General features: G+C 44.1%; 3 protein-coding genes across 5 annotated transcripts; all 3 read right to left on the bottom strand.

The window, feature by feature from the left end:
• Positions 1 to 418: 418 nt before the first annotated feature.
• prdm13 (PR domain containing 13) lies at positions 419 to 13,171 on the bottom strand. The gene is made up of 5 exons (XM_049025518.1): positions 12,667 to 13,171; positions 5,529 to 5,791; positions 3,916 to 4,047; positions 3,703 to 3,823; positions 419 to 1,884 (listed from the first exon to the last, which is right to left on the bottom strand). Exons 1-5 carry the CDS (start codon positions 13,169 to 13,171, stop codon positions 419 to 421), a joined length of 2,487 nt encoding a protein of 828 aa, XP_048881475.1.
• Positions 13,172 to 13,729: 558 nt separating this feature from the next.
• zgc:172323 (uncharacterized protein LOC564165 homolog) lies at positions 13,730 to 17,998 on the bottom strand. Of its 2 annotated transcripts, none has more exons than XM_049024219.1 (11): positions 17,694 to 17,998; positions 17,129 to 17,285; positions 16,708 to 16,857; positions 15,944 to 16,063; positions 15,764 to 15,859; positions 15,547 to 15,681; positions 15,212 to 15,322; positions 15,014 to 15,124; positions 14,752 to 14,876; positions 14,397 to 14,567; positions 13,730 to 14,030 (listed from the first exon to the last, which is right to left on the bottom strand). In XM_049024219.1, the coding sequence occupies exons 1-11, from the start codon at positions 17,981 to 17,983 to the stop codon at positions 13,937 to 13,939; spliced, it is 1,560 nt and encodes a 519-aa protein (XP_048880176.1). In that variant the 5' UTR covers positions 17,984 to 17,998; the 3' UTR covers positions 13,730 to 13,936. The 2 variants fall into 2 exon arrangements, with proteins under 2 accessions (XP_048880176.1, XP_048880177.1); XM_049024220.1 differs by having other exon boundaries at positions 13,730 to 14,025.
• Positions 17,999 to 20,547: 2,549 nt separating this feature from the next.
• On the bottom strand, positions 20,548 to 23,550 carry tstd3 (thiosulfate sulfurtransferase like domain containing 3). Of its 2 annotated transcripts, XM_049024224.1 has the most exons (5): positions 23,286 to 23,550; positions 22,832 to 23,017; positions 22,189 to 22,348; positions 21,199 to 21,313; positions 20,548 to 20,773 (listed from the first exon to the last, which is right to left on the bottom strand). In XM_049024224.1, the coding sequence occupies exons 1-4, from the start codon at positions 23,527 to 23,529 to the stop codon at positions 21,247 to 21,249; spliced, it is 657 nt and encodes a 218-aa protein (XP_048880181.1). In that variant the 5' UTR covers positions 23,530 to 23,550; the 3' UTR covers positions 20,548 to 20,773; positions 21,199 to 21,246. The 2 variants fall into 2 exon arrangements, with proteins under 2 accessions (XP_048880181.1, XP_048880180.1); XM_049024223.1 differs by having other exon boundaries at positions 20,548 to 21,313; positions 23,286 to 23,546.
• Positions 23,551 to 23,589: the final 39 nt, after the last annotated feature.

Genomic DNA, 23,589 nt, shown 5'->3' with positions numbered 1-23,589 from the left:
GGAAATCTTCCATAATCCCTCATGATACTGATTTACTGTATTAAATATTTCGGGGAGAAATGTTTAGGGGAAACATGTGGTGTGTATATATATGAAAACTTTTAAAGAGTAGCTGGTGTAAAATGTCTAGCTTTCTACGTACAATTTATCAAGTCCTGTCAACGCATTCTTCAATGTCCGTGCAGAAGCTGATATGTCGACTTGGGGAAACTGCAAACACGATTAAAGAAAACAATTATATCTTTTAATCAGTGGTAATTTCCTTTAGTTCTCTGCATGAAATTAGCCGCCCGATGTTTTTTATTATCATTATTTTGTCATATAGTGTATTTAAAAGATAAATAAAGGAAATCTATACAAGTATAAATCATATAAGATCGCAGTATTTAGTCTTTTCACTGTATGACTGTACAGTTCTCTAATGGTCGTTATTTTTGCCTGATTCTGGCTCGCTTTGATCATCAGTAAAGCACACATCAACGTCGCTGTCGTTGTCACTCTTTTGTTCCTGTTCCTGAAACATGTCTTCCGCTTTGTCCTCAGTTTTTTTAATCGTTTGCCCGGGGTGCCTGGATTTGACGTGCCTCTCCAGATCTCGCCGACGAACAAGCACCTTCCCGCAGAAATCACACCTGTACGGGGTGTTGCCCTCTGCGTGCAGACGGATGTGCTTGTTGAGGTTGCTGGGGTCGCCGAAAGGTCGGAAACAGACCTTGCATTTCAGTGGTTTGTAGCCTGTGTGAGTCCTCATGTGGATCTTCAGACCGTATTTCCGAGAATACAGCTTACCACAGTAAAGACAGAGGTGACCCTTTTTGGGTTTTCCCGGACCGGGGGTCGAGGCGGGCGTGGAGTCGAGCCTGCCTCTGTTCTTTTCAGCAGCGATTTCCGACAGTTGCTGCGTGTGCATGGCAATCTCCCTGTCGATGTTAGTGATGGAGCTCAGGTCAGGGTTAAGAGTCGGAGCGCCGAAGTACGATACGGACTCGGGGTATTTGAGGAGATTGCTAAAGTGGAATTTGAGCGGATAGTACGGGGAGCTGTACAGCAGCTCTCCGTTGTATACGGTGAATGGCATTAAGGGGATGTTACAGTCTGCGCTGTAGGGCTTGGTGCCGTCAAACTGGGGGAGGGAAAACCGTTCAAAATGAAACCCGGGGGACATCTGTGAGTAACGTGAAGGGGAGAGCCCGGTGTGCAGGCGGCTGTCCACGTGTTTGAAGGCAGAAGACTCATCAAAGTGAGGAAGCAACGGAAATCCCCGCATGGCATTAGTACACGGTGCTACCGGCGTGGTGGAGTCTATTGGATGGATGCACTTGGAAGGTTGGCTGCTTGACAAAGGTTCAGAAAGGGAGCGGGGGGACTTGTTTACTAAAAGTTTACCGAAGCCCAGACCATTAGTTTTCACGTTGGGCTCTTCTCGTAACACCTCTGCAGACGTGATCTTAGCCAGGCCGGCGGGCTTGAATGCGGAGCGCACACCCGCATGAAATCCTATGTTCATTGACGACGATGCCGCGCGAAGTCCGAAGAGGTGTCCGTGGCCCCTCGTCGACGGCACACTCATATCCAGGGCCCTGTCCTGCTCTTCCACGCTCGTTTTCTTTGCTGCCGCACCCCTGTTTGCAATCGGGGAGGAAGACACGTTGCGCTTGGCCGCCTCTGAGCTGGCGATGCTATGGCTGCTGCTGGGCGAGGCCGATGCGTTGGGAAGGTCCCCAGATTTAGGGGACTTGTTGTAGTTCTCCGAGTTCCTGCCGTGCTCGTTGTTTATAAAGCCCCGCCCGTTGCTCACTGCGCAGTGGAAGTGAACGTGTGCTTTAAGTGTGTTGGGGTATTTAAAAATTCTCCAGCAGTACCAGCAGATATAACGTTCTTCGCCTGTAATAAAACAGAGAAAACAATAATAAACCGGTTCATTAGCTTTTGTCTTTATGTTTTATGGTTATTGCTTACTAATGTATATTGTATTGGCTATCAGTCATTATATCACCGAAATAACAATGATTATTGTATTACACCCCTCCAGTTTGCTCTGGCGTGACGCCGGTTAACATGACAATGATAATTTAGATGTAAAGATTTTGTAATCTTTATGCGGCTGTCGTTTATGATTGCCCTAAAAAAAGAGCAAACGCCAGGCCAATCTGGCGCCCAGAACCAATAGGTTGAATGGGGGCTATCTCTGCGTGCTTTCCCGTGGAAGTGACAGCAGCTGTTGCTTGAAATCGGAAGACGCGGGGGACAATGCGTGTGCCCATCTGTTGGCGCGGAAGAATAGTAAGCGTATGTCAAGGAGCGCGGCGCATTGGCCGGGGAGCAACGCACACGGCGCTCCCTCGCAAATCAGGGCAATATACGTCCACATAAAAGTTAGCATTCATTACACAACAATACCTTGTGTAGCCAGCTAATTTACCGTATAGCACCTTTTTGAATTTATTTGGTTTTGAATACATGAATATTAAGGACTTGACATTCGTTAACCCTTTCCCCTGGAATTATTATTAGCAGCCGCGGTAATTATTAGAACAGTGTTTTATTCATTTATTTAGCTGATCCTTCGAATATTTTGATCTTTCGAATTATCATCTGCGTTTTATTATAGTTACACGTATTAACCAATTTTCACAAAGTACCTTTATATTTGCTTACACTCACCTAGAAAACATTAATCTATATTTAAACGAGGACATATACCTTTACGGGACAAAATGGATATACTTTATCGCTGCATATAAAAATAGAAAAAATATATGTTTATTTCTGATATTTCTCGTTATGATGCCTGTGAAACTACGAAAGGCTGAGCGGATTTGTGGTTGTTGCCTGTAGATGTGCGTAGGTCACTGTTGCAGGCAGACTCCACGGACAAAGTCCCCGAAATATCAGTCATACGAAATTAGTTTACAAGTCTTAACTTTACCGTTTTTAGTAATAGTACCAACAATTATGTTGGAGCTATTGCTATAGAATTATTGTGAAAAATGAATAAAACATATTGAGAAAAAGAGAGGAGAACGGATATATGTATGTATTAATTTTGTTCGATAAAAATGCGCATATATTTGTTTTATTAGTTTAATTTTTATATTTTAATTTAATTTTTGTAGCATTGAACAAGCACATATTTCAAAACACGTATTAGCCTATATTAACGACTGTGAACGACAAATTAAGACGAGATGCTATTAAATGATTTCCAGTTTCCTTACTTGCTAAATATTTCGACGTTAAGTGCATTCTTGTTAGGTCAAGTCCTTCATTAAGTAGAATAATACGAATTGACATATTTGCGCAAGTAAGTTTTAAAAGGGAATTAATCGAACATTTCTAAATATCGTCGGCAAATGTCGATGAAAATTATATAGGCCCACTGTTACAATCCGTTTTCATTTATAATACACCGCAAGATAATGCACGCAATAAACCGTGGTATGATTTATATGTATAATTAACCCACTTGTTGAGAGTAGTAAACGATCTAATCGTCCATTTAAAAACAATTCATACGATCCTCGCGTAGCCCAAGGTTTAAAAGCACTTTCTCTGGGACCAGGGGGACTTATAAACCAGGTGTTTCTGCAAGCCCTTGCCTGGTTATATAATAGGTTTAACACGTAATCGCATTTTCTAGCATGCAAAATTAGTGCTCATTTTTGGAAGACCTCTTTAAATTATCTGTATCCTTTCGCCTACCTTTTTCGTCATGGGTTGGCGTAGCAGTTGTGGGCATATCAAACCACTGGGCCAGACTGTTGGAGTACCACACGGTGAGCTCCTCGCCGGGGTGCACATCTCTCAGCACCCGGTAAAATATCTGTTAAAAGATGGCCATTTCGCTGTCAGCTTCGTGGAAAAGTGTCATTCCTTGCCAAAGAGGTCAACTGAGGTTTCAGAGTAAAAATTTACCTGTCCTCCCGGTAAATCCGAGACAGCCTCGAGGTTCTGCTCCTGGACATTTCTTGCGGCCCGAATTAACCCAATCCAGTCTGCCACCGCGCACCCCGATTCGTCCACGAAGTCCCCTCTCAGTAGACGTATCTATAAAAATTTCGGGAAATGAAGAGTGCAAGAAAAACGAATTTATTCGTTTAAAGGGTTTGAAATAATGTGTGGATTTACAAACATTCATTGGACAATTCATGAAACTACTGAGCGCAATACAGAAACGTTTCTCCGATTATCGAAAATGTGTGTCGTTGATGGATATTGCTAATACTGGTAAGTATTCACTCTTAGTTGCACTTTTCAAAATGACTTGTATTTTTCACACATTGTTCTCTTTTCACTGATAAATTTCGATTTTAAATTAGCCTACTGTAATTTAACGTGAAAATAAAGTTTTATATCCCACTTCGTTTTATTTGAGTAATAAAGTAAATCGACTCTTTCTGAAGTAATTCCACAGTTCCTTTTATTTGTTTCCCTAAATGGCATAGTTGTTCTTTTTTTTTATTATTCAGTGAAACGACATATAATTGAGTTAATACGAGAAACGAATTTGATGAGTGTCAAAGCGTCTCTAAACCGTTCAAGCAAATTAAAAATTAAAGCGTGACATTTGACACGGCAAATGCACCTGACGATAGCTTCCAGCCCCGGGGGTGACATTCAGCGCTATTAATCAGGGACGTGGAGCGGGTATAGGGGAGCTGCACAGCTCCCAGATTCCTCTAGGAACAACAACTAAATACATCATATAATCGAATAAACAAGTTATATTGCATTATTTTAATGTCTTAATGCGAACCTATGACTTTACTTTAGTTGTGTTTTTGGAAATTCTGCTTCATAATCATGCCGGCGGTTGCACATCTTGTATTTTCACAAGTTGTTTTTTGTTTTCAAATGAAATGGTTCAGCGGAATAATACGCGAAGTTGGTTGTGGGTTTTAAAGAGAGGGAGTACGAAATGTTGCTGTCGGCTCGATCTTTCCTATTAGGGCGGTTAACTGAAGGCGCAGACTGACAAGTTGTCTCACTAATATAGCTCAATTATTTCTAACCTGACAGCACGCACCAATTAATAACTGAACGCAAAATGACTCGTGACAGGTCTGTTTTACGATTAAAAACAATTCGTAGGATTTTCCCGCTTAATCGTTGATCGATACAATTTCTTTTAATATTTCGCAAAAACTTTTCTTTTTTTTTTTGCTGTACATGAGTGCTCAATGACTCCACCCAAAGAGTTCCGAAGTCTACGGGGAAAAAAAATCGAAATCATGTCACTGTGCACTTCAGATAATAATTATAATTATAATTATAGTAATACTAATTATAGGCCTGATTTTAACAAAGTTTTGCATTGTTTAATTATTACTGAAGTTGAAATGCAATAATAGAAATAAATGAAAAAATGTTTTATTTGATGAATAAACTTTCTAACCCAAAGTTTTTCTAAAATATTTCATTTCGGAGAACATTGATGACATTTAAAATGTACATTTTACAGTGCGACCCAGGCTGTGTAGAAGCAATCAAATAAAAAGGAGTTTTTGCAGTAGACGTAGTTTTCGTACCTTCTTCTTGTGGCCCTGGTCCTTACGGTCCGACATGTGCTTCCCGAGCTTGAAGGCGCCTGGCACCGGCCCTATCCGCAGGCCCGCCGGGATGCTGCAGTCTGCAAACACGCTGGAAACCCGGGTCGCTTGCATGGCTGGCTCACCGTGCACTGGGATCAGAACCGGGAAGATCAAGCAGGGACTGATTGAGCTGAGCTCAGCCAAGAATATGAGGACGGGCAAATCTCCGCCCGCGAAGTGACGCGGTGGCGTATGTGATCCTGCTTTTCAAACAGAACAGCAAGGTATTCCTCAGTTCATTAATTCACGAGGGCGAGTCGTACGGTGAGAGAGTTGGCTCTTTTAGCAGCTGTGAAGAACCCTCGGAGCGGGTCACATGGAGACTTTCCCTCACCCTGGCGCATAATGAACTGCTCCAAACGGGCAGGAGACAATGGGCCGGTCGACCTTCCCATCCCCAAAATCCAATTTGTCAAGGGCAGAGAAAAGAGAGGAGAGAATCAAAGGTCTGGGGCGCACATTAATCCTCAGCATGAACCTTTGTTCCAGAGACAGTTCCGATATTTTAAGTGACAAATCCACTGTATAATTTCTCCATAAATTCTCCCTCTATTTATTGTCCCTATACAAACCAGTTTTTGGAAATCAGTGACTACTTTAGGTCTACTTGGCTGCATCCTTTTAGCCCTAATATACTTCAAAGCTCTTTATTCCTTTTCCTTGGTTGTATTGTATTACTTTGACTCACAAAGAGCCGGGAATGTTTGGAAGACTTGTTAACTTCTATTGACTCCCGGCGTGTGCCTGGCTGAAATCGGGCAGGTACTCAACGGGAGAACCACCAGAAAAATAGCAACAGCGTTCAAAATAACCACCATCATTTCATTTCACACTTCTGGTTTTCTTGTCACGAGCTCACGGCTTCAAGATGGTGTCATTCAGCGCGTTCTCAGCACAGCACCGAGCTTATACAACCTGTGCGACCGATGCTCTTAAAAACTTTAGGAATTTCAGTAAATGCGATTTTCATTTTGATAGAAAACGCATTCGATACAGTTTTAGGTCATGTGATATTCATAGATATTTGCAAACAATATGTTTCGCCAATACTAACTTTTAACGGTATAAATATTAGAAAACATTAACTCGATTTTGCATATGCCGGCACCGGTGTTATGTGTGGTGTCGGATTATTTTTTAATTATATCCGTTTTGTTTGCCTGTCGTGATGAAGTATTTGGACTTACATTTTTACTGCTCAAAATTATATGCTGTAGTATTGTGTACTAATATCACAGTAATGTAATTATATCAATATATAATGCCGGCGTGTATTGTAAGTATATTCATCCTGCTAAAATCAGGCTAGTTTACTGTTCCATGCAATATCTGTCCGTTTACTTAATTACCAAGTGCCTTAATTCATTCGTTACATTTGATCTCACTTTATACTGGGAGACAGTGTGAACGTGAAAGCTGGATGTTTCAAACTTGGGGAATGGATTTACCCGTGGATTTGTGACGCGGGTTATAAAACTATGTATGACCCCTTTGGTCATCCATCTGAAAGCCACAACAGAGGACGGAGAAAAACACAAAATTGTGGGCGATAAATTCAAACCATGAACATGTCCTGCTAACCCCTGCCCTAGAGACTCCGAGAAGAGCGCTGAGCTGTTATTGGAGGCGGTAAGGCGAACCATGCCCTGTGCAAAGGTACCCCACTGCTCCATTCTAGGAGCGCTGCATTTCCCCGCTTAATGAGTCAATGAGCGTGAACGACACGCGAACAATTTTATCAATAGGTGCTTGTAAAGGCCGGCTGTGCGGAGGGTTATTTATTAATGTTGCCATTTGTGACTGGTTCCCATCCGCCCGAGAATAGCAAGTCCAGCCTCCAAAGCGCTCACACCAGCCAGCCGATTCTTATTCTTATCCTGTGGCTCAAAGTTGAAGTTCTCCAAGTGAAATAAATTCTTAACAAAAGAGAGAAGGAAGACATTCCCCTTTATAGTTGCCTCAGTCCGAAAAGCAGGGGTGCAACCCAACTAATGCGCGCAATGGCGCACAGGGCAGAGTCAAAGGCTGGGTGTTAAAAGTGAACGCAGTGTTCGGAACCAATGGGATGGAAAATTAAATGAAATTAAATAGCTTGAAGGACGGCTTTGTCCCCCTTTAAAAAGACACATTAATTACATGGTCGCCGCTTTATTTAAGAACAATATTGTAGTCTCAATCAAAACATTCCACCACTCTTTAAATAGACTTCCCCGCTCTTGAGAAAAGCTTCATTGAAGTATCTAACATGGGGCTGAAACTTTCAGAGGAGTCATTTCACCTCTTGGAGCCGAAGCATCGAGCGGTCAGGGCTTGGCTTTACAATCCGGGCTTAATGCAGGTTTTGATTTAACAGGTTGCCACATAGTGAGTCTTAAACGCGGAGGAACAACCGGTCTGCAAAGCATCACAGTTGCATGTTCCAATGTCTCACCGGGGATCCTATTCAGAGCGCCAAAAAGCCCAGGAGCGTCAAAGATTCAACACCTTCTGTGTCTGCCTCAGTGTGTGTAAAAAGCCACCGAGGTCCAGGGAAAACAAACTCTATTATAGGCTACTAACCAAAGCTTATTAAGCGTATTAAAACTTATTAAAACGTTTTAAACTTTCAGTTATACCACCTGTTATTATTAAAAATAGACCTACAATTTTTATCTGTGTAAAAATCAATACACAGAATAAACCGAATAAGCTACTTTTAAAATGACAGCATTTGGTTATGTATTTTAAGACGAAACCCCAAAGACGCCTCGATCACAGTAAGCTAATAAATGACTGGGTATACTGATCAATGTGTTTAAAAAAATCGCAATTCCGCCCTTTCTTGAATCGTATTTATCTTGCAGTCAGTGCCGTGCAAGTGCCGCACCGGTAGATATAAGAATCTCAAACCGCGAAATAAAACACGTAAACTGGTAACGCGCATGTTTCTAAATGCTGGAAAGCGCTGTGCCCATAAAGCGCAGACCAGCTGCAGCGCGGATAGCGCGCGCGGGTGGGACATTACTGGCTCCTTTCAATAGTAATTGTGCTTGTATGGGAGTCCCACCAGATGACATGATTGGGATTTTAACCCAGACTAATATTCAAAATCGCATTAGAATGTGGCAGTATAAGTGGCAACTGATTCGATGCTGTTCATGCGTGCTCTCATTTTTAAATGCGTCCCTCCGAAAAAGGGTGCTCCGTTTCAGTATTCAAAGTCTGAACAAAGTTAGCTTTGCCTTTTGAACTGAATTTCCCTAACTTTAACTCACTTGTTTCGGTTGAAAAAGCTGGGATAAAGGGGAGTAAGCTCGTCTGAATTGAAATGTTTCGGTGTACCTTATAAATTCATACCTTTTTTCACTCGAGCGCTTCAGAATGAGCCCCGGGTCTATTCGATTCTCTCTGCTGTCGAGCGCATTTAGCGTGGACTCCATTTGTGAAGTTCATTTCTAGGCAAATGCATTCCGGGAGGGCTTCACATGAATGGCGCTCTGTGTCAGCCGGCCCTAATTGGTATTAAAGCACTTAAACCATATGCATAGAATGGCGGAAGTTCTCAGGTTTCACAGCACACAACGTCGGGATGCTCTAGCCTTAACCTAGTCGATTATGGGAAATTACTCCACAGCACCACTGAGTTCGAATATGTGTATTTATATGTAAATAATATTTATTACTTACTACCTAAGTATAAAAATAATAGAAGTATTACTATAACAATATCATGAATAATTATGGCGACACGTTATTGAGGTTTATTTAGCATATGTCAATGTGTACCGAATACAATATTTAGAACATTTATGTGTTTTTATATATATATGCACACATTGTATATAATTAATTATGTAAATACAGTACTACTATATTTGTTGGAATTTGCTGAGCTAATGCGATTTGTTCCTGTCGTAGGTGAACTCAAAACGATACAGTACTTCATGTATGTCAGAAAAAGGGATGAAGTAGAACAGGATTTGCTGGACGGAAACGCGGTTGTTGCATGCGGAATGTTGCATGTGCGTATTACTTTATGCATATTTTGCATTTCGAGGGGCATATTCTGTTTTTATATTGATATGTAACTAATGACAAACCAACTAATCAAAATGTTTCACAGTTGCGTAATTTTACTGATTTGGTTATAAGCTTTTATATTATTGTTGTTCTTACTGTCATCATCATGATCATCATCATCACCAGTATTATTGGTATAGTAGCACCAGCAAGAATAGTAGTATTATTTGTCTGTTAATTTGTTCGTTCGATTACTTGTGGCTTGCATATGGATTTGTTTTAAAACTCGCCCTTGGTTAATGCAAACATATAATATTTGGTTAATTGTCTTTAGAAAATTGACTGCTATCTAACGTAACAATATCATTATCTAAGAAAATCATATTTCTGAAGCGGTACACAGTTTTAAACTTTTACCAAGTCAAGTATTTTACAGAATTTCTGTTCATACCGAATAAGCTCGGTGCATTTACAGCAAAGTAGATGCTTCTTTCTAAACTGAATTTGCTGTAAATAGGTGCTGCGTTGTTTCGAAACTTATTTTTTATTTTTATATTATATAAGCTTATATATCGCAAGCACGTTTACGACAAAATATGAAATTCTCATTACCTTTAAAACTAACCTGTTTTATTTAATGTCATCTGGTTTATTCGATTTTGTTCGATCCTTGCGGGTTTTCTGTTTAATTTGGTTAATCATAATTATGTGAATTTAATACTTTTGACCTGCAGGGATGAATCTCAAAATGTGATTTATCAGACACACAAACATCTCCATCTGAGTTCGATGTCCTTTTTTCCATATTCGGTTAGTAATGTTTTATTTAGTAGATTATAAATCCGAGTAGCAGAAAATCAGTCTTTCTGTTTGTTGTTTTACTTATACTTGGTCACGTGTATAACGACGGAGGTGAACGTCAGGCTGGGTTGCTCACCGTGATGCGGACAGGACCCTGGATAGCTCCCGGTTTCAGGGGGGGAAAGGCCACCTGGCTCGCAGCTCCTCTAATTAAATTGATTAACTGTCGGCCCATGCAGCATATATTAATATTAACTCTTTATCCTATTATAGGACATGGAAAGACACGACGTTCTTGAAGGTCAGCAGCAAATTGAAATAACTGCACAGCAAAGATATTAATCAATGCTCATCAGCGGCGCGTTCTCATTAGAGAAGCGGACTGTCAGCTCTTGGGTTAATGATCTCCGGTCACGTTTTAATAAGAGAGAATTAGGAATGATGGCCAATAAATTCGGCAACTATCAACTAGAACCTCCTCTTAACTGCTATCGGTGAACTAGCCTAATTCTTTTCGTTTCTGATTCATTCGGGCGATTCTGTGATGACCATCGATTCCTGTTTGTTTGTTTGTTTGTTTGTTTAATTCCGTTCTAATAAAGAAAATGTTTTATTGCCTTCAATGGCTTATATGACAGAATTAAATCCCATCATTTTTCGAGGAAATACAAATTGTTAATAGCGCCGTATTTAGAAAAAAAATATGGGGAGTCAGTTAATATGGGACCCAAGCAGTTACTGTATGTATTTAGTAATACTTTGTTTTCTCTTCTATGTAATGCTCACGGAGGATTGATATATTTAGTATTGTATCACATTGGGACACTGAAATGATTCAGTATTTTTTTCCAGCAAGCAAATGTTCAGAGAGTGTCTCATTTTAACAGTATTCACCCTTAATGCAACATTGAAAATATAGTTCAGCATTTCTCTAAGACATGCGCATGCGTCTACCGGTAACTCGACGGGATTTGGTGAAATCATTCCGTTTAAGTTGACTAATTCTTAACGTCGCAGGTAGTCCAGTGGTATTCATCAATAAAAATCATCTAGGCATTCCTAATTAATTCGCTATATTTAACATATAATTATTAAACGAATTAGCCTACTCATATCTAATGTGACGCAGGCTTCTTGTAATACCTGCATGGCCGCCTAGTTTGCATGTCTCGCTTGACGGTGTAATACGTACAGGATTCTCTCCAGGCGACACACACGCGTTACCCAAACAAACGCGGCCTGGATCATTCACGTCTTTCTTTTTCTGTCCACACGCGGCACAAACGCACGAGACCGCACTTACATGCGAACTGTCGGCTTGTCATCAGGGGAAGTCTAACGCGGTCTAACTAACCGGGTGCCTTGCACGTACTCACGGCCTTTCATTAAGCCTCAGAGAGCAGTCTGACTGAATTCTCTGCTGGAATGTATAAGAAGGATACTGGGAACGAACAGCAGATAAGAGAAAATGGAAAACGGATAATGAAACAGAAAACCACTTGAATGAAATTTGGAACCACTGCCACTGACTTATGTCTGCTCTCGGTCCTGTATATACTGTCAGAAAAAGGAGTTACCATACTGGGATAGTTTTGTTCCCCATGGTACCAACAACATTAATGTACCTCCAATGGTACAAAATATTTCCCAGGGTTCATTTTTGTACCTTAACCTAGACTAAAAGGTACATGTACCTATAACCATAGGGTGCCATTGACAGATTCTTGAGGGTACAGCCCTAGTGACAAGTAACTGTACCTCAAAGGTACAAATTGGTACTTTTTATCATGACAGTGCCAGTCTGGACTTAGGGGTCCCCCACAGATTTCACTGATGGGGCAGGGCGGGGGTCCCTATCCAGTATTCCAGATGGCTATTCCAGCCTCAGTCCTGTCTCTCCTTCCAGCCTCCTATTGCGTGCAGGGTCACCGAAGATGGGGTCCAGCCCTCCCCGTCCATAACCGGCTGGAACCTTCGAGGCAGCTGTTAATCGCAGGGCACCCGCATTACCGGCCCCTTCCCTGCCAACGTTCACTGGCACTGCAGGGTAGCCTAATGCTCGTGACATCGAACTGGCAGTAAAACAGTGTGGCTACTTAGCAAGAAAAAAGTTCAGTTATTGATGGGATTTTCACTTGAACTGCGAAAACAAACAAACAACAACCTCAACCTATGTATTTTGTGTAGTGAAGGGGAACTTTATGCCTGGGTATGTGTGCGTGCTGTGGGTCAGGTGCCTGCGGCAGTGCAGGGAGGTGTGTCGCGCTTGGCACACCTGCGGCCCGCTCCCCCGGCCTCCTCAGCCCCATCCTCCCAGGACACCGCTCGCCCGGCATGGCTGCTTCATGGGGACACCTCCACGGCCTGTTGCCGCGGTAACCATCCGGCGGGATGGAGCCGCTGTGGACGGAGCGCTTTTCGCTTGAGCGGCTGATCCAGTGCAGATTAGTGTGCAGGTGATGCAGGATGGGGTGGGGGGTGTCACTCTCCAGCCTATGGGGACCTTCCCCTATGCCGGGCCGCCCCATCGGGGCACCGACGCCGGCTGGCATTTGACGGGAGATCCGCCCGGTCCCCAGGAGCAGCAGACGGGGAGGTGAGAGCAGGGATGGGACAGGGACAGGGAGCAGCAGCTTCACGTCAATTCTGGGTGTCTGAGACAGCAAAACACCCCCAGCTGGGGGCCTCAGGTGTTTCTCGCACCTCAACCTCCAGTACCTCGGGCCCAAATGGACCGACGGCACGTGCAGCACAGCTACTGGGGCCCCGACGTCCTCCATGACATGACTGGAAGGCCTGTTTGCACACTGAGGCGACGAGCAGAAGAATCATTATCTGAAGTGGAGAATCACTACAGTCAGTCCCATGTGGTGTTTGGCATTAGGTAGTCAGAGTCACTTCCATGTATGAATATGAGGATGACAGTATATGGCCTAAAAACTAAAGGAAATTAATACAGTCATGCGACAGAATGTATTTCTTGTACTCATCTAAGAGGATCTATGTAATGTACAGTGCAAAATCTTAGGCAGTCAAAGAGAGTGATTCTTAAATAATATTTCTGTCCGTGTAAAATTATGATTTCCCATCTGTTAAAGTGTTTCAGGTTAGCTGAGCATGGCAGCTTTTCAAAACCTAATTGGGGAACAGATAGATTCTCATTATTTTATTGTGTTACTGTTAACTTGCATATATGTTCTAATGTAGACATTTACCATGCAGATAAACTGCTCTGAGCATTTTCTTTGATTATTTTACATGGGTGATACATCTGAAGAGATCTAAGGGGTGTAAACCAGCTCATTCCTAGAAAAAGAGGGGATGGAGACCGGCAGGCATGCAATCTGCTCAAAACTTTATTTGTTTCATGAAGTAAAGCGTAAGACATGTGCCGGTTAATCTGAGAAAAGCGATGCAGGGTCTATGATTTGGACAGTAGCTGCTTGGCACATGAGTCCTGCTAGGTCTGTGCTGAGGGTTGGGGTTGGGGTGTCAGCGGTAAGCTCAGGAGCCAGCCGACGGGCGGTCGTGAGCGCATGGCAGCCCTACTCCTCCTCGCTGTCATCAGCCGCCCCGGAAATGGTGATGGTCCGCTCATGCATGTCGCTCTGGATGGAGTCGTCTTCTGTCTTAACTGTTCTGAGTGGAGATATAGTCCGTTGTAAAATATCTACTTCGCTGGGGGCGATTCAGGATTTTATAAGGTTCATGCAGAGGGGCCAAGCTTATTATTAACCAATGATACATTCCGAAGCGGTGAGTTACGGGGGAGGGGCAGTGCGGCAGCCAATCAGCTTTCAGCTGCGAACGGCGCCCCTGCGCTCCCTCCTTCAGTTGAAGCCCTTGCCAATTTGCCATTTTAGTTACTTATTGGGAATCTTGAATTTTCACATGAAACCTTTGAGTCAGACCTTGGCAGTGAAATGACACTCTGTTACATTTTAATAACAGAGTCTGCCTCATCCCATCATGCCCCCCCCACTGCATTTAAAAGGCTGACTTTACCTGATGAGCATGGTCTTTCTCTCAGTCATCTCCACTGCCTGCTCTTTGGAGTAAGATGCGCCGGCTTCCTGATAGCTCAGCCCTCTACCCATGGCACCGAGGTCCCTGCTGACTAGGGACATGCCCTGCACCATTCCGCTCAGCCGGGAGTCCTCCCCTTCGATCAGCTTCCTGCAAAGAAGTGCCTCGATTTCAGCACAGTCCCTCCCTTTGTCATGTGCTTGGGGCCTTAAGACTTTGCAGACTGTTTACAGGCGCAAAAAGCCATATAACACACTAAAGGAAAGAGGAACACCCATGAAGCGTTATACGTTATACGGTCCCCTTAAAGCGATATCTATCCCCAGAAATGTACCTGTAGGTGGTGATTTCAATCTCGAGAGCCATTTTCATGTTGAGCAGATCCTGGTATTCACGGAGGTGTGATGCTATCTTCTCCTTGGTTGATTTCACCTCCATTTGTAGACTCTCAATTCTTGCCTGTTAAATGACCAGGGGCAGCAGTTTCATTTGGTGCAAAAAAAACCTTCTTGAAATGAACAGAAAATGCATCCCTGCTTAAGCAATCCTGCTAAACCAGCACGACTTTGCGGGCCGCTGTGGTGGCATCCTGTCACCTGCAGCTCCTCCAGCTCCTTCCGGTGTCTCTCCTGCGCCTCCCGGATCTGCACCTCCAGGGCATCGCGCTTGGACTTCAGGGCCTCCAAGTCGCGGTCTTTGCTCTGAATCTGCAGAAACAATCCGACGGGGGGGTTAAAACGTGTTTAGGAAGGCTCCAGTGGTAATAGATATAAAATAACGTTAAATTAACATACGTCTTTCTTTGCTCCCACTATTTCCTGCCTGTTGTTCCGCATGGTGTCCACATGCCTCGTGGATGCTTGGCTTAGGTCATCAAATTTTGTTTTGTACCACGTGTCCATTTCCTATAAAAGGAAAAAAATTATATACATAGCCTAGGAATGAAACAAATATGAGGCATTCGGTGGATGGATGTTTTAGAGACCATGTTAGGAAATTTTCAAACAAGAGGTAGATCCGCCACACTTATGACACAATAAGATAAGCATTTGCAATCCATTCTAGTGCATTTTGAGATCTGGTCTGCGGGCAATCAGGCGAGTTTTGGCTGTAATGTGAATTTATTCACCTGCAAGCTCTTGGCTGCCATATCATCATATTGCTGTTGAATTTGCTTGAGTGCGGCGGTGAGATCCGGAAGACTGAATTCCACCCCAACTACGGCGCTGATGCCATAGATCTGCTTCATCAGCTCCTCGATTTCCTGAATGCAAAAAAACATGCATCACGCACCTCTCCAATAATAACACCCCTTAATAAAACCACGAAACTCAACACCCACTCACCTCCTTGTGAACCCTCTGCAGAAACTCAAGTTCCACCTCCAAGTTTTCCAGCTGTTTCTCCAGGGCAATGCGTGCAGAGGTGGCAGCATCGACATCCTGGTGGTTACAAGGTAACATTAAGTCACAGAAGCGTTTGTACCACAGGAGGTTAGGGCTATCCGGTCGCGTTTTACTCTTTACCGGGCGGAAAGCTTCGATTTCCAGCTCAGCCTTCTTTCTCAGCTCCACCACTTCCTCATATTTCAGTTTTAGCGCCTGAAGCTCTCCGGCCACAGCCTCCTTTTGGACAATGGCCATGTCCTGAAGACACGAAAGAACAAGTTTAGAGCTGGAGTTTGTGTCGCTATCCCTAGGCAGCCACCAGCAAACCATTAAATCGCCTATTGAGGTTTACGCGGCAAATTTTCACCGTCAGAGAAGCAGTCTGCAATCTCAGAAAAAAAACTACAAATTTGTACCTTTTCTTGTCACTGCTTGTACCCTTGTAATTGTACCTTTTAAGGTACGGAAATGGACTCTGGGGAACATTCCAAAGGTACAAACAGCATTAATGTACCATTAATGGTAGAGAAATGTTCCTCAGAGTCCATTTCTGTACCTTAAAAGGTACAATTATATTCAGCTAAGGGTACAATTGGAAGACCCTTGAGGGTACAGCCCCAATGACAAGCAAAGGTACAAATTTTTATCCTTATTTTGTAAGAGAGTGGAGATGGATGGATGGTCTATACTTCTATATGGGTTGTCTTAGAAATAAGTGTATTTATAAATTAGGCTTACTAAATATAAATGTCACTCATATACACGCAACAAGCAGGTCTAATTGTTACCACCAGCTGACATTCATCATAATGAGTGCAAATGTTGTCCTTTTCTGAATTTCAGTGTCAGTGAAGAAAGAGCTGGAATTGAAAGTGCTGTCCCCAGCTGTCCAAATGTCCCACCCTTTGCATTTTCATCTGATCTGCCGTTCTCTGCATCTCCTTCAGCTGTTCCTCATACAACCTACGCAGTCCGGTTGGCTTCACGACCCGGTTCTGTAGACTTTCAATCTCGGTCTCCAGCAGACGGTTCTGCTGCTCCAGGGATCGAACCTTTTTTTTTTTTTTTTAAAGAAACGGAAACCCAGATTAGCGAGGACTTCGTGAAATGTACCTGTAAGCGTGAGTCATCTTCAGATGGTGACCCTGGGTAACGGCATACTGTACGGTTTCCTCTGGGCAGGCAGGATCAAACAGGTTTTGTGGAAAGGCCACATTTAAAGCATAAATGTAAACGAAGTGTACCCAGGACCCAAACACAGTGTTTTGCTTATTTGTTTTTGGGCTGTTCCGTACACCAGACCGATGTTTAGTGCAGCCTTGCCTTCTCTATGTAGAGAGCCAGTCTGTCATTCAGCACGACCATCTCCTGGCGCTCACTGCCGCGTGTGCTGAGGAACTGCTGGTTCTCGGCGGCAGCCACCTCCAGGTCTAGGGCCGGCGCTGTACCGACCCCCATGCAGATCGCGCCCATGCCTGAGCTGCAACGGCACTGCGTGTTACGCTTTACGTGCTGCGACAGGTAAAATAAACCTGGGATTTAAAAAATGTAGTTATACTGAAAATTGTATTTACTTAAATGTTAATACAAGTCAAGATAAGAAGTTACGCCATAGTCTATTTAAGAAATAAATGATCCGCCGTTCTGATTTTACGTCGCTGTATTTAGTTAAGATTAGAATATTTAAAGTTACGTATCGTAGTCTATGTGATAATCGTAGTCATAATTATAATTTATTGCAAATAAATATTATCAGCAAGTGAAACCTAAATTTGCATTAAATGCTCGTATTGGAGAAGCGTACCTTGCACCCCTCATTAAGGAGCCATGAAAACAGGTGCGTTCTTTTACCCGTGTGCTGCGAACTGGCTGTGAGGGCGGAGCCTACCTGACTGGGCGGAGCCTGATGGAGCTAGAGAACGTTCTCTTGCCCACAGCCTGGGCTCTCAGGCTGGCTGAAGCAGCGCGGGTGAAGCTGGGGGAGCGCTGGCGAGTGTCCCGCCGGGTGGGGGACGGGCTGGATACGCGCACCTCATAGGAGGCGCCGGTATCCTCAAAGTGACGGCGGTAGGAAGAGATCCTCTCTGGGCTGTGGCTCATCGTGACGCCGGGTGGCTGCTTCGGGCTTCCTCTGGGTGGGGAGTTCTTCACGTCTGAGGGTCTGTGCTGCCCTATCATCCGGCGTGACCCGCTCTTATAACCCTGCCACAGCCGGCCCACCTTATGAGTCGGCACCTGCAGAATGTCGAACCTCCACACAAACCAGAGCCTGACCTGCCCTCAGTAATCTGTCGGGGGCCCGTGAAGAACAGGGGCAAAGTGGGAGGAAGGGGAGGGGGGCGCCGAGAAAAAGAATAGTGATTCATAGCCATGGGGCAAATCTCTTTTCGGTTATCCTATCTTGCTCCCCATGAGACAAATGGATGCGCACAGGAACTGGGGGGGCATGTACAGTACCCCGCAATATTTAATTTGGATCCATTGATCCCTAAATAAATCCCAAGGGAGGAGAAGCATCATGGGGTAAAGAGACCCAGGAGCAGGGGAGAAGAGGGAAGGGGAACAGGAGAACGGTAGAAAAGTCGAGAGCAAAAAGGCAGGAGAGTAGAGAACATCTCCATGATGCCCAGAAGCATGGGCACCTCCAGACAGACACACTCTCTCACCGCCTCTGATTAGAGTTCATGTTCTGAAAGGGGCACTGAATGAAGACACTACTGTCTACATAACTAAAAAATCAAGTTCGGGCAGTGGACAGCAGGAGCCTCTGTATGAGGCCTGTGAATAGCTCATCTGGTCATGCCAAGTGGCACTTATCTGTGTCATTTGGCATCGGAGGAATTTAATATGGACCTGGGCGTGGGTGGTATGTGAGAGAACTGATAAACATTAGTTCATGAATAATGTGCTATTATACGATATGCAGTCATTTTCCAGTTGTTGTACCTGCCTTGTTGTCAAGGGAGATGTTTGTTGAAGATTCCTCTCCACAGTTGGAACAAACGATTAAGCATGGACGTCGTTAGGTCCGATCACTCTGGGGTACAGCCCCGAGTATTTTAAGCCTGCCCTGAGTATTTCAGCCCCAATGCCAATCTTCCTTCAAAAACAAAATTATCGAGCTCCAGTTAAACTTCACTTAGCCCCCTGACATTTTCCTTTTCAATAGCTAGAAACTCCCCAGTGGTTAAGGTTGACCCCACCAACCCTCAAAGGTCAGCTGCCCCTGAGGACCTGGCAGTGTGTAAAGCTAGCGATTCTTTGCTAGCACGTCCAGACGAGGGCTGCTGTTTCCGCAGCACGATCAGCGGCCCAGATGTACCGACTGTGGTGGATTTTAGCAGAGTCCTGGCAGAGTAGATCTGACCACTGTGACGAAGACAGGCAGGTTCCAATGAGGACAATGGAGGAGGAATGTACGTGGCCATTTTAATCTGAAGGAAGCAGCGATAAATCCCATTAATAATAACTGGAACATTTGAAAATAATGTGCACTGTGTATTCATGTAGGATTCTACAAAGAAACAACTAGTTGCTTTATTAAACCACTTAGGTCACATGATCATGGGTCACATGGCTGATGGAGGAAGTGGCTGCCTATGACTCTGTTTCCTCGAACCACCTTAGTTGAGTCCAAACTGCACCCGGTCACATGGGCACGGACCCACGATGTAAGTCAGTTAATGTGGGGGGCGGGGTGACACCCCCCCAAAATCGGATCAAAAATTAGACCAAAGGCTATTATGAAATGCAACTGTGATTTCCAGTTCCCAGAATTAGTCAGCGTATTGTGAAAAAGCTTAATACTAAGAAACTGATGTTTAAATGATCTTCATGTTGGTATAAAACGATGACATACTGTCTGTCATAGTGTGTCAGTTTGGCCGTTTCAATACCTCTCCTAAGTCACCCCAACATTTGCAGCGACCGTCCGATATTTCCACGCACCTTTTGACTAGAACACTAACACAACATGTTAGGCCAGTCAATACTTCATTCAGTCATTTAATTAATTCAGCTAATAAAGTGAGCCGGTAGTGAAATTTAGCGAATACATGGAATGGCTGGGCTGCCCCTGATGAGAGGTTTGGCAACTGAAGCAGCATTCATCTAGCCATCCAGCAAGATATCAGTCATTTTTGGGGGAACAGAAGAAAGCCTTGTTATATTTACTGTGCTACTGTCAATTTACGTATGTTCTAATGTTACATTGTGTTATTTCCTCTGGAGCAAACACACACTTCCTGCCTGGACAAACAGTTTTAACCATTTCCTTTGACTGCTTAAGGCTGTACTCTATATGAATCATAAGCATTAAAATTATTTAATATGTACATTTTGCATCCTTAGTAGAAGGAACACGACGGCCAGCGCTTCTCCTCTTCAGATGCTGCTCCCCTGCAGCCACCCCAGTGCCTCCCAGCCGGATGCTGGATGAACTGGGTGTCTGGAGGTACGCAAACCCCCCCTGACCTGCATGGTGCACGAGCATGAAACCTGTGAGAAGCGGCGACTTCCACAACTAAGCGGATTCGTTTCTAATTTTTCGGGCTTGATCCGAATCAGAACCAGCGTATTCACCAAATGTACACAAGAGTTTGACCTGGTGTTCTGAGTGTAGTGTGAACGGCCAGCTGGAACCCCTTTCAGAGGCATTTAAATACCCTTAGTGGGTCAGAGCTCTGTGGGCAGCCAAATGCTGGTTTTTATTTGCATCTCAGGTGTGCCGGCATAACACAAGCTTGCAGTACTTACATAATTTTTATTATTTCAGATAATACAACAAGCAGACAAAACAGATATCTGGACCGCAGTGACGGTTGCTACTTTTTCCAGTTACATTTTTTGGTGAGGGTGGGGGGTGATTTCCCTCCTAGGGGTAGGTTACAATCAGTGGGACATTTCTCTGCATTTATGAGTCCAGGCGCCCATGTCACTGTTCACAGATGCGCGTTTGGTTTTCAGAAGCTGAGGGGAAAAGGTCAGACAGATCATTGAGGGGGGGTTGGATGTAACATGATGCAGGCGCACTGGTACATCATAATTTTAGTGCACAGAAGCTAACTCATCACACATTGAAGATTACCAGCAGAACGTATAACAGAATGGGAACACCAGGGTATGCTTCATTAGCTACTAAACATGCATTTGTTTCCACTACACAAATGCATCAATAAGTACAGCAGGCAGGTGAGAAGAATCACTTCTCTCTTTGTTTTTTGGAACCTTTTTTCCCCCCCATGTGGTGAAATCGGTGCCCTCCCATACGGATTTAAATCAACGGTAATTTCAGCCTGACCCGACACACAAGACGATTAGCCCTTATCAAGCAATCCCGCAATGGCGGTCTGCAGCCGCTTTAAGCCATCCCTCTAAAGGATCCATTCGCTCACTCTCCGGGAACAGACGATGACTCTTCTGGGTTGGCTCGGAGAAGTCCTTCAGTGTTTAGTCCGTAACATCTCACGTTCGGCCCACTCCTCCCATCCGCCGGGATAATGCTGAACGCTGCACACATAACGATTTTGGGGTGGGGATGGGTGGTGAAAGTGTCACATAGTTGATCACATAATGATTTCTTACCCCACTATGACAAATCGTAAAGGGTGGGAACTGGAAACAAACACAAATAAATATCAACTGGAGTCACAGGCAATGTCAGTATAATTTTCCGTTTTTTGTTTAGTTTTTATTTTTATATTATTTTCAATGTTTCTTTTCAAATCTAATTTAGATGTAGCTTGTTTTCAGTGTGGGTTTATTCCTTTGTATTAGTTTTTTATTTTAAAGATATATTTCTGTTGAGTTTTTATATATTACACACTGGAGAGATTATATCTCTCGGCTGGCCGGGGAACGCCTTAGTATTCCCCAGAGGAGCTGGAGGTAGCTGGGGGGGGGGGGGAAGGCGGGAGGTCTGGGCATCCCTGCTTAGACTGCTGCCCTCGCGACCCGACCCCGGATATGCAGCAGACAATAGATAGATAATTCTGTTTCAGTTGTAGCTTTCGGAATTTCATTTCTAGGGACAGAAAATTGAATTTGTTTGTGTCTAATCTTTAGAGAATCCTACATGGATACACAGTGTACATTAATGGTAATTAAAGATAAATCATTACTTTAGATGAATAGTACTAAACAACAGTAACAAGGTCATTAACATTTGTTTGTATTCCAGTTAGTTTTGTCAGCAGTATTTATATTTTTCGTTTCTATGTAGTTTTTTATTTTGGTATCTTATTTTAGTTTACAAAAATGTTGTTTTCTTATAGCTGTAATGTTTGTTTTCGTTAACGATAATAACCCTGGTCAGGGGGAGGTCCCCAGGTTTCCTGTGTGATTCGGGGCATCTCTGAAGTACAACGTGCGCGTGTCTGACTTACTTGGAGTACCCTAAGGATACCGCGGTATCCAGAGCCTTCTTACTCCGGATACCTGCCAGGCAGGAGAACACAATCTGGTCGCTTGGGCCTGGCATGTCAGAGCCGTACTTCTCCCTGAAATCCTCAGGAGTCAGCCGGAGTGCCTGGTTCACCTGCCCCACTGATAACGGCACCAGATAGGAGGCAGAATTGGAGGCCAAGGTCATGCTTGCAGTGCACAAACAAGCTAAAATTACCGTCAAAGCCAGTGTGGTCAAGGTGAATAGTAACACAAACTGTGAGGTCACTGGATGATTGAAATCAGGGTATAAGGTCACATGAAGATTCTGATCACGGCAGTCAAAGGAGGAGACATTGTGTTCAGCATAAACGATCAGAGGCAGTGCGGTTATAGGGTCAGAGGTCATGGGAAGAAAACACTATTCCAGTTAGCCATCACACAATGCTGTCAGGGTGCATGGTCAAAGAATGAACAAGGGCACAGTGTGCGGTCATGCTGGGAACACGATACTGGTGCAGAAAAATCAGCCAAGTACAGGAAGGAATGAGGAACAAGGGCGCCGGCAGGAAAATCACAGCCAGACAAGTCATAGAGGTGCAAAGACACACCGGCGGAATTAGAAACGGCGAGAACTTAACTCACGGGGGACGTTAATTGACCCAGGAATGGATCCGTACTCCCTGAGTTCCCACGGCTCCCGGACGTCGATGACCACGCCAGTCCGGGTAGACAACAGCTGCTTTAGTTGTTGGTGGGACACCGTAAAGTCCGTCTGGGGTGCGGAGCTGCAGCCGCGCAACACGTGCAGGGCAGCGGGGGTCCGCGGACCTGGCGGGACGCAGGCAAGCGTGGGTTCACACACGGCTCCAACCCAGCAGGCGACATTACCCAGGGTGATCCACGGGTGTACAGACACTGCCAAATGGACAATTTACAACTTGCCCTGCGTTCGCAGAGGTTATATTAATTACAACACGTTAGACAAGGACATTGCATGCCTTTTCGAACGTAAAAAAACACATATTTACGGTTTTACTAGGAAGTATATTTACTTTAAAAGAAAAGAAGAGTTTAAGGTTGAGCTGTCAACACTTACAAAACGCATAGTGAGTTCGAGCTTTCGATAAGCACGACAGTGTCCTAGAACAAGTTGGTGGAGTAAGGTTGCCATTTAATAGGACACGGTGAATCAGTCCCGTAAGCTTGAGACATTCTTTCAGAGACATCCCGAGGTGTTTTAGAAGCCTAGGACGCAAAGCCAAGTCTGTGCAGCGAGCTGACACTTCCTCCGGGCGCTTTGCTTTCGCCGAGCTGTGAGGCGCTCCCTGGGCGGGGCGCATGCGCGTACCGGCACCTCGTAAGGGCACTGAATGAGTCCCATGCATGCTGGATGTTGTAAG

The sequence above is a fragment of the Brienomyrus brachyistius genome, chromosome 9 (genome assembly GCF_023856365.1).
Source record: "Brienomyrus brachyistius isolate T26 chromosome 9, BBRACH_0.4, whole genome shotgun sequence".
In the NCBI taxonomy this organism is placed as follows: domain Eukaryota; kingdom Metazoa; phylum Chordata; class Actinopteri; order Osteoglossiformes; family Mormyridae; genus Brienomyrus; species Brienomyrus brachyistius.
Note: the sequence above shows the minus strand (reverse complement) of the source record. Positions and strands in the feature narration are given on the sequence as shown.